Source organism: Gambusia affinis, linkage group LG03 (assembly GCF_019740435.1).
Source record: "Gambusia affinis linkage group LG03, SWU_Gaff_1.0, whole genome shotgun sequence".
In the NCBI taxonomy this organism is placed as follows: Eukaryota; Metazoa; Chordata; class Actinopteri; order Cyprinodontiformes; family Poeciliidae; genus Gambusia; species Gambusia affinis.
The window spans coordinates 19,227,818-19,238,953 of record NC_057870.1 but is presented as its reverse complement, the minus strand read 5'-3'; the positions used below and the strand labels follow the sequence as shown (position 1 = coordinate 19,238,953).

Below are 11,136 nucleotides of genomic sequence, written 5' to 3'. Positions count from 1 at the left end.
TGTTGACGTACAATCCAGCTATATTAATTCTCTCTTCATAACTTTCTCCCCCTGGATAGACACCACAACCTCTGGATTAATACTCACAATATTCTGTGAGATTATCACAGCAACACTTTCCCTAAACAATATTCACACCCTTCTAAAAGATAACTCTTTTTCACCTTAACAATAGGTGTAAGTTCCCTGGGGATATAAGTTAAGACTTCACTACAAGCAGACTGGAGAAGATTCTCTGTCATCCAGGATATGGTAATCCTTACTGTGCTTACAGTAAGTAGAAGGCAACTGGACTTATTCTCTTGTTTCCTGAACATGTTTAGGACACATGAGTAAGATTAGCTCAACATTTTGGTTGATATTCCAGAAGTGTTTCTGATGATACCACGTGAGTTGTCCCAAGATGTGAGTTGCTCTGAAAACACCTGGAGAGACAAGTCAAGGCTGCAGAATAGTACTTCTCCATGTGTGGAGTTAGGGGCTGGAAAAAATATCACAAGAGATACAAATGTAATGCTAATGATTTGTTTATATTGGCCTCCTTCATTATATTTCAGATAGGTAGGGTTAAGGGTTATGCAGTCAAATTGAAAATCAACCTTGAGGTTGTTTGGGGAGCTCCAACTTTCCGAGTCAGAATTTGAGCATTACCTAGCTTTCTTATTGCCTTTCTGACTGGGAACGTGAAAAATCCAACTTTTGACTGTAAAGATAGTGTACAATAACTCTTTCCTCCTCATAAATGGGTTTTTATCACCATAATTTTGTAGATTTCGTAGACTACTGTTGTTTCTGCACATTTTCATTACCCGTTTTCCTTCCACTCAACCTTCCATTAATGTATCGGGATAAAGTCTGTGCAGCAATCTACATCTGTTCCCTGCCCTCCCTATGGAGGACGTAACTCTACGTTAAATCATCTTTGATGATATTTCAAATTACAGAGTTGTACCTGTAGATAACAGCACAAAAAGTAAATTTTGGCTCAGCTTAAAAGTTTAAAGTGATCAAGTTCAGTCCTCACAGAGCTCGCAGCATTTTTGATTGGACAGAAATCTTCATTTTCAAGGTTTGCTAGAGTCTGGTTAAAGGGCCCTTTTAGTATTCCTGTCCCACGGGTGCGCATGGTTGCCAACCACAGAGCCACGTCAGGCCTGTAGCAAGTGCTCATCTTCGTTCTGCCTCTCCAAGGTTAGAGATAGGCCCGCCCGACTGGCAGGAAGCACTCAAAGAAGAAGAAGAAGAAGAAAAAAAAGACACTCGGGGCCGGACTGGAACTCCGACGCCAGGGATCAGTTTCATATTTTCTCCTACACAGAAGCTCAAAGTGTAGGCTGCGACTTATATTCTCAGCGCACTCAGACGGCGTTATTTGGTCCGCATAGAACAGAAGAAAATATTTTTAATCGCCCGGTGCTTGATGGAAACGCGCAATCATAAAAAATGGTTGCATTTGGAGACCATCCGTGAATGCGATCTGACATCTGTGCGTCAGAAAGGACGCTTCTGCAAACTGGACTCCTAGCCGGTGTGAAGAGTCCTCGTTGTACACCTTTATAGCGGCGCGGGAGTGAAGGTGACTTGAGCCCCGACGCAGTCAAGGCAATGCGGAGAGGAGCCACAGGCGCTCATCTTCTACTTTTTCTGCGCCCTTAGGCTCGTCTGGGATTTTTTTCCCCTCCCTGTCCTACAATAAATAAAGGTAGCGACAAAGAGCAATAAGAATAGATCGAGCTTCAGTTGTCGAAGGTGAACTGAGTATAAGGAGAGAATAAGGTGAACGGTAAAGGGTGCAGGGTGGTGAGGTAGAAGAAGGACAGCGGTGGAGGAGTTTTTATCATTAGAAATATTTGTGGCTGGAGTCGGATAGAATCGTTCCTTTTCGGGGCTGTTTTAATCGTGGATGTGTATGCATGAGTTCTGCATCGAATGGGCGCAAAAACCGCCCCAGATCCGCCGGGAACATCTTCCAGATCGGCAAGCCTCCGTACCGAGACCCGCAGCGGAGGGAGAGCACCGAGAGTACCCGCAAAGCCCAGCGCGCCGTGGCCGACTGCAGAATGGTAGGTCTGCGGCACGTCTGTGTCTGCAAGCCGCCTCCAATAAAAGAGTGTCAAGATTTCTTTTGCTGTTTGACAATTGAATATCCTGCGCATCTAGCGCGCAAACATGAGTGACTTTACACAGGTCTGCCTAAAAATAGCCGTATGCATTTACACTTAAGCCAAACAGAACACCTCGGCGTGCAGACGGACTGTGTGATTTGCATTTAGAGTGTGGAAAAGAGATAGGTGCTTATGATTTAGGACTGGTTTGCTGAGAGTTTTTGAGAAAAGGTTGAATTACATGGACAAATGTGCAAATGTTGATAATCATGGCAAATCTGTCTTGTGTTTTAATAGAAATGATCAAGTCTTTGCCATACATCACTGATCGTCATGCAGTCTTCTCGTTTTCAGGCAGGATGTGCAACACGAGCAAAAATACCTGTGCCCCAATACGCTCATAATCTTATTTCTTCAGGCAACCAAGTTAAATAAAACATGAGTCCTCCCCCCCAAAAAAATTATATATTGGTACACTCACGCTTGTCTATAGGCTGTTCTAATGGCGATGCTTCATAAATCTTCAGTCACGTTTTTCTGACTTTGTAACTGCAGCTGTACAAGTCTGCACATTTTTCGTTTGCATACTGCAGCTCCCTTTGCTGGGTTTAGTTGCTCTTCGTTTTCCACCGCTTCTCGTGTTTAACATCTCAGACCTTTCTGCTGCAGTGACAGGACAGGAGCATAAGTTTCCTTAAAGAGGTGCTGGTCTGAGTCAGTTTTGCTGCCCCATTCTCACAAGTTTATAATATCCAGGCAAATTTCAGATTAATAGTAAGGAACACATTACCTTCAAGGTTTATATTATCCAAAGAAACAACAAACAAGCAAACAACAAACAGAGCTTTTCTTAAATAACCTCTTGTTGAAAGTTTTTCTTTTAAAAAAATCTAATTATAATTTCCTAGCATGTCTGCACCTATATAAAAAAAGGACCAAAATCTTGTAGTAACTATGCCAGACCTGAATGTAGTGCTGTAACAAGGTCATGAAAATAGATGTTAATAAAAAGAAGGAGCAGTGGAGCACTTTTTTATAGTTGCTGTTTTACATCTGTGTTTGGGGTGAAGTGTATGATTAGATGTGGGGCCATAATAATGTCATATTTTTCAAATTGTTGCATATTGGAATAAAAATCCATCAATTCAAAACATGCAAACTTAAATTTGCTTTTAAAACTTTTCTTGGAAATTTATAAAATAACCATCCATCATCGCATATACTCGTCTATCCATTTTAGTGTTAGAGATGTGAGGTAGCTGCCTGTAATTGTAATTTTCTGTCACCATTCATTCTGATGTGCTGCTGTTTAATGTGTCACGGTGAAGCTCAAGTTAATTTTTGTGATCCTTTTTGCCTCAATTTAACTCAGATCGTCCAAGAATTCAACACACTTGTGGCTTTGTACCGTGAGCTGGTCATCTCCATCGGTGAAATCACTGTTGACTGTCCTACTTTGCGGGCCGACCTGCTGAAGACCCGAACCAAAGGCTGCGAAATGGCAAGGGCTGCACACCAGAGTCTCTCCTTGATTTCCGGGTGAGTTTGCTGTCCGTGGTGCTGAAAACTATCACAATGTGCCACACTGTCGGAATTTGGAAAGTGGTTTACTTTTTTTCTTCAAAGCGAACCCCTTGTTTGCATAAGCATCAGGATTGTTGGCTGGCTTGTTTTGTTTACCTCCACCCCTGTAACAGAGACAGAATAAGGCATAACTGGACTAAGCAGCTGCTTTTGGTCCCTCTGGCCAGTGGATGTGCTAGACATCTCACACTGACTGCAGATATGAAAACATCAAATTTATTGTCATGTTTTTTTAAAAAACTAAACACACATATAAAGCAATTTAAAAATTTCAGGATAAAAATTTTAGATAACTTATTAAAACTTAGGTAAAGTCTGTAGTTGCCAGCTAAGAGAAATGCTGTTTGTAGTTTACAAACAAGCTTGTAAAAACTGAAACAAAAATGTAGCGCGCCTGTGTTGTCTGGTGGATGATGGGCTTTAGTGGAAATGAGGCCCTGCCTCAAATTCTGGTCAGGACCCAGGACAATCTTGAGCCGCCTCTGCTCTGTAAACATTCAAGCATTAGCCCACTCCATTAAACATACTGAGTTTGAGGGAAAAACAGAACATGAGATCAGCTTTTAAAAACGATCTGTAATTTGCAAGCGGAAGAGCTTTTCCAGGAAACGATCACCACACCATGCTGTAACCGATCACTTCCATTTAGCTGTGGCTAATGCACAAAGTGGAGTGGCAGTGGGATGCTTCCCCGGATGAATATTTGAGAAGATATTATCAATGGTGTAAATCCAATGATTTTTTTTTGTCAGGCTTTTAATACATTGTGTGCTTAGTTCTGACTTAATTTTATTGGCTGTTTCTTTGTTCTGTGATTTCTGTAAGGAATGGCTTTGCTTATTTTCCTCGCTCCTAAGTGGTCATAAAATACAATTCTTTGGTATGTTTTTTTTCTAACAATAAAGGAAACATCAATGCTCAGTGGTTAGAGTTTGAATTAGTTTCCTCTTTCTTGACTCAGAGTACATTTTCATTATAAATGTACGCTTTAAAATAAATCTGGATAAATAGTGGTAACAGAAAGCTGAAAAGGCCTAGTTTGACGAGAGGTTCCCTTCAATACTTGTGCCAGTGGATGAGGGGGACTTTAAGATCCTCTGAAGGGTAAGACGCCAGCTGTCTTGGCACCATCAAACTTACTTAAACAACAATTGGAAAAATTGCAGCCAGTGGTGGGTGAGAGGAGAGAGATTTGGAGGATGTCTGTAGTTCAATGTCGATGCCAATGCCCATTGAATGTTGGAAAGACCCCAGTATTAAGTTTATTGTTCTAATACAGTCCACATCCTTGCCTGCCTGTGATTGGCAGATTATTAGGTCTGTAAAATCCCCTAATGAGCTTTCACTTGCCCTTAGGAACTTTGTTTTGGAGGCTACTTACTGCTGATAACGTTAACCTTTTTCTTTAAGATCCTTGGATATATTGTCAGACCCTGGCCATGTAACTGCTGGCAGCTAACACTGGTTTCTTCTCCGGTACAGTAATACCATGACTGCACACTCACCCCATACAACAACCTGTTTCAACTTTTATAGATGCAGGAAAGCAGGGTGTTGGATCACCAGCTCACCTCTGGTACTATAGGTCATGCTTGAAGAACTCAGTGCAATTAAATTGCAAGTGCCCAGAAAAAGTCACAGAGGTTTTCAACTCTCGCTTATCTAGGTAAAATATTTCCGGTTGAAGCATGATCTTATCTGGTTATAGGAATAATCAGGATTTACACAAAGTAAAAATGTTAGAGAAGGAGTCACACCTGCAGCAATGGTCTTGTCTGGATTCTTGAAGGTCATAGAGCTAGAAATTTGGGGCCAATATATACCCTGCAGGAAGGACAGTATAGCCTCTCCCAGTTATAATTATTGACTAACTCACATAAAGCCCAATTGGGATTTAAACAGGACTTTATCGTGTATTTTGTGGTGACTGAATCAAACTTAGAAGTTTGACTTTTTTGCTACTTTGGGATTTGTTTGGGTTCCTCTGACTCAATTAGAAACACAGCAAGGTTTTCTAATGAGTCACAAATCAACATAATGGTTGATAAAACTTTTCCAAAAAAAGAAACATAGGCTGCATCAGGATACTAGTGGCACTTCTCGTAATCATTGATCAATAAGTATACTTCCTGTTTTGTTTTGTTTTTTTCAAAGACTGTAGAGAAAGTAGTAGCCCAACAATTGATATATTTAAATATACACTGAGTCTGAAGTCCACCTGCAACCCATTCAGTTCAGTTTCTGGACTGATTATTCCACTTTAACATCATGTTGTTTTTTTCCAGAAATCCTGAAATTATCTTTGTACAAAGGTAAAGTGGTAGGTTCATCGTTCTTTGATGTACAGTAAGCTTTTTACTATGTTAATATTGCTGTGTCAATATTACTGTGAGTTAATATTTTAAGTCAACCTGGTTCAAACTGTTCACAGTTATCACTGCCTTGCTGCCTTGATAGGTGTTCTCAGTGTCTTTCTAAATGATGCCGCATCACTAATGGGACAATGCACTACTGAGGTGTCAAAAGGAGACGTTTGAGGCATCTGTTATTTAGCTTATATAACAACCTATCATCTGTGTTTGGTGGTGATGTTGACTTTCAAATGTGTGCTGACAATACAGTCATTTACACACAGGATAGACATAAAATAGGCAACAGCCATATTATCAGTAGCAATGGACTGAAGTGCAAAATGGTATGAAAAACAGCAAAAATGTCTTTCTTCAAAAAAACAAACAAAAAAACAAACAAAGTAACTGATAAAGGAGAAAAAAATATCTATTGATGAGCATAAACATAAACATAAACAGCACATAAACATCAGGGAACTAATTTAGACTCTACTCTTAGGTTTTAAAATATATTAACTACTGCTCTAAAATGAAATTTGCCTAACTTTTGATGTATAAGAAACATCCTATCCATATGGATGGATAAATACTCTGACAATCCAGTGTGATATGGGACACATTAATTCTTTAAGCATAACTTCCACTCATTCTGCAATGACACCTTAATGTTCTCATGTTCTGTTTTCTGTTCTCCAAATATGACAGTATTTAGCATTTGACTTTCCCTGCTGCTTCTTTATGTTACTGAATACCATAGAGTGCCCGTACACATATTGGTCTAAGACCTTTAAAATGGCATAACTGTCAGCTGTAGCCAATAATGTTCTTTTGCTTTCACTATTTGCCATTTCAGGCCAGAGGATGGGGAAATCCACCCTGAGATCTGCAGGCTTTTCATCCAGCTGCAGTGCTGTCTGGAGATGTACATCACAGAGATGCTGAAATCTGTCTGCCTGCTGGGATCCTTGCAGTTCCACAGAAAAGGTTAATGCACATAGACTGCATGACAGTTTATGGGTAATATTAAATGAAGTTTTTAAAAAATAAAAACATGAAATGATTAACCATAAAGCATGAAGCAAATATATTATTTAGTACTTCAGAATGAATGACTGTATGCAGATCAGAGGATTTTGTAGCTTTATTTATGTTTGTACCAACTACCACCTTTAGCTTATGTTCCATTAGCTTAACTAAATGTTAAGTCAGTTAACCTTTAACTTAGCTATAAGTTAAGTGAATGTAACAGAAGCTAAAGAAACTAAAGGTGGTAAATGATAAGTGATCAGGTTGCAAACTTTTCTTCGTCTGCTTTCTCATTTTCAGATTTTTTATATTTTGTATGTTAAATAAATCGTTATCAAACTTATTGTCTTTGTGCTTTAGGTAAAGATTCATGTTGTCCTCCTGGAATTGACAGTAAGACTGAAGACTCTGACATCCCCATCCTGGAGGACACCTCTTCTTCACCCACTGATTGTCCTCAGCTCTGCTGGCTGGTGGCCATTGATATAGAAAACATTGAAAAGTAAGTTGAAAAATGTTTTCTGAGAACAACCTGAACGTTTTATGCTTTTTTTCTGCAAGTCTTCAGAACTCTCCTAACATTTAAACACAAAAAATAAAGAAATAATGCTCAAAAACATACACTAAGCAGCCATGTAAGTTTTTTGCTTAACTATTTCATTTAAATGTAAATGAGAAAAAGGTTTTCAAAGACATCACATAAAGTTATTTTGTGGGGAACCTGTTTCACACAAGGAGCCAGCCGAGAAAGTCTACCCTATGAAAAGCCTAATCGAAAGGACTTTAGTATATTCTTTATAATATCCTAAAGTTATTTAGGATATTAATATTATTTACTAAAGTGTGCTCAAACTTTAGTAAAATTTTTTACTCGAAAAATTTTACTATTTTTTGAGTAAAATATCCAAATTTCATTCGATATTTTTTTCAAAACTATTTCTAAAATCTTTGTCCATTTATAGTCATAGAGAAATCAGCAGATGTTTTCACAGCATGTCTGGTGGTTTAATATGGTTATTGATTATTCATTTTAACAATGTAATCAAATCCACAACTGAAGATACACAATAAAAATTGAAGAAAATCTTTTCTTTAAAATGTTCGGTTAAATTGAATAAAATTGCAATTCCTGCAAAAAAAAATTTCGAGTGGGTGTTCAAAACCTCAACTTGATGTGAATTAAGGAAACTGAAGAAAACTGGAGACTATTTTCAGTTGGGTTGGGCCTTGAGAATTGAACAAAACATGAGTGTGGCTTCGGTTTAATAAAAGAGCTGTCCAGTCTGGTCCATTCAGCATTTGCAGCCAAAATATATTGCACAAAGGAGAGTGAACGACCGACATAATGTGATAACGCAGACATGGTTTGGAATAATAGAGTGGTCTGTCTTTGAGGTACTGCGTCAAACTCCCTTCGCTGCTGCTTCCTCCTCTAGCTATGACTCTCCAGCCTCGCATGACTCCATTCACAGTTTTGGACTCTGTGTTTTTAAGTAGTTCTTTATTGTTTGTCTGATTTTCTGCACCAGGTCAGCCCATCAGCAGGATCTCAGTAAGCTGCAGCATCAGAAACATATGTGCAAATGCATCTTCATCAGCTTTTTTGAAATAAAGCTCTCTTGCAAAGGTGCAGGCCTGTGAAAAGAATTCATTTATATTCACAGTATATTCAAGTATATATGTGTGATATTTATAGAGTTAGAAGTAGTCCAAGAAAATAATTCTGAGTTAAGTTCATGAAAGGTAAAAGTAATGAATTTTAATTGAGAAGTTGAGACTATTTTAACCAGACAAATGGTTATATGTAGCTCCTTTGAACCATGTTGACTCTGAATAGAATCGGAATTGAGAATAGTTTGGAACCGGAATCATAATCGGAAGCAGAATCGTTCAAATTCAAATGACCCTCAACCTCGATTTTAAATGCCACATTTCATTTACTCAAACGTTTGTATTTTTACAGGGACATGAGAGATATGAAGAACCTTCTAAGTAAACTCAGGGAGACAATGCCTTTACCACTGAAGAACCAAGGTAAGGGAAAGAGTGTGCCTCATTTAAGGCATATGGACACAAGTTTTATTCAGTAGAAAAGCAAAATAAAAATGCTATCCATATAATCTTCAGAAGTCCCAATTGGTAAAGAAAGTTGGAATCTCCTTGCCTATATTGTATACAAATGTTTTATGTATCTAAGATATATACAAAACTGTATATATGGTGTTTAAATATACTGTAGCATATCCATGATGCTGTGGGCTGCCTCACAAAATCTATTTCCTTAATTCATTCATAACAATCTACAAATTATAATATTTCCACTTCAAGATTATGCAACTGTAATAAAATTTTTAACTTTTGGGTTTTTTGAAGTTATACTATCTAGACATTTATGATCACTTCAACTATCTCCCATATACTAATTAGTCTAGGTAACAATTAAATGTGTTTATGTTCATTTATTTTGCCTTTGTTAAAAAATAATTATGTGTTCTTTTCTCCAGATGACAGCAGCTTGCTGAACTTGACTCCCTACCCTCTTGTCCGACAGAGGAAAAGGCGTTTCTTTGGGCTCTGTTGTCTGGTAACCAGCTAAAGTCCCCACCTTCTAACGTAGGAGGCGACAACAAAGACATCATCACCCACTGTCTGTCACCACTCGTGTCTCCCACCGATCTACTACTGCCACTTTCAAATGTATTCTCTTTTTTTTTTAAAGGCTGTCCATTTTATAATTTTATTTTGTAATACAAAGGAGAATTGTAACTGCAATGTAATAAAAATAAAACACCGTAATCATATATTTTAAGATATTTTGCAGAAGCTTTTTTTTTTCTTTTTTTTTAGTAAATAAATCGACTGCTTGTCTAATTTGACAAAAAAAAAAAAAAAAAAAAGAAAAAAAAAAAGAACGTGAGCTCACATGAAACTATGTCATTGTTTGGTTATTACCACAGTCCCGAATGAGTGAAGTAAGGATTCATGTTTCAAAAAAGGGAATTTAAATGTCTGTGTTGTCAGAAATAATGTGATATGATTAAAAGCGATTTGAAGAATTAAAGGCTACACTCCCAGAAATGATGGGATGCCTTTGTCAAATATTAGATGACAAGTTTGTGCAGAAAAGTTGTTGTGTATTACAGTCTCTGTTTTCTGTTTCTTGCTGTTTTTGTTCTTACTGTACTTAATTTAGTCTTCCATAAACCAAGAACCTGTATTCAACTTAAACTATCCAGCTTCAAAATGGAATATATGAGACATTATTCAAAGGAAAACTTCTTTGCACACAATATCTATCTATAAAGACGTTAGACTTGTATGTACACATACGCAAGGCTCTTAATTATTTTCAAAGCTGGAGTTGGTTAGCATAGAGAACCTGTTTTGGGGTAGTAAACGAGGGAGGATCTTGTACTAAATGAGGTATAATGAAAAAGGAGAAGGTAAAAATAAAAGCTGTAATAGGTCATTTTACATTGTTAATAAAACTTTGTTATTGAAATCACTTAAATGGTGTGTCACCGTGGTTTTACAAGTAATACACCAAAGTGTCCATAGGGTGGAGACAGAGAAATACATGAACAGAATAGATGTCCGATATGTAATTTTGCTACAAAAGTAACTGCACATTTCTGTTGATATATACATAATGGCATCTAACTAATCAGTCAGATGCGTTAGGATTTCAGGATTAGGATTAGGATTTTTTTTTGTGTAATTGTGTTACTGGAAAATTCCTGTGTCTTGTTATGTGTACTTATTTGCATTGTTTTAGTTTTTCCTATTTGTACTTATTTTGCTCAGGTTCCTTGTTCACAGCTGGCACACATCAGTGATCCGGAGAAAGTTAAGTAAATAATGGAGATAGGATGAAGGCTGGACTTCCTTAATACTTTAACAGTGCCACAGATTGATTAAATCCTCGCCATGTTGCCTTGATGCAGTAGTTTTTGCAGAAGAAGCTCAGACTAATTAAGTGCCTATGCTATGCATATAGACACACTTTCTTTTCCTTTTCCTGAGAAAATTAATTTGACGCTTTGATTATATGTGTTAGGTTTCAGTTTTGT

At 37.7% G+C, this 11,136-nt stretch overlaps 1 protein-coding gene across 1 annotated transcript; it reads left to right on the top strand.

The window, feature by feature from the left end:
* The first annotated feature begins 1,122 nt into the window (after nt 1-1,122).
* On the top strand, nt 1,123-10,577 carry rgs7bpa (regulator of G protein signaling 7 binding protein a). Its single transcript, XM_044112396.1, has 6 exons — nt 1,123-2,063; nt 3,478-3,644; nt 6,894-7,024; nt 7,427-7,568; nt 9,030-9,100; nt 9,571-10,577. The coding sequence occupies exons 1-6, from the start codon at nt 1,914-1,916 to the stop codon at nt 9,660-9,662; spliced, it is 753 nt and encodes a 250-aa protein (XP_043968331.1). The 5' UTR covers nt 1,123-1,913; the 3' UTR covers nt 9,663-10,577.
* Nucleotides 10,578-11,136: the final 559 nt, after the last annotated feature.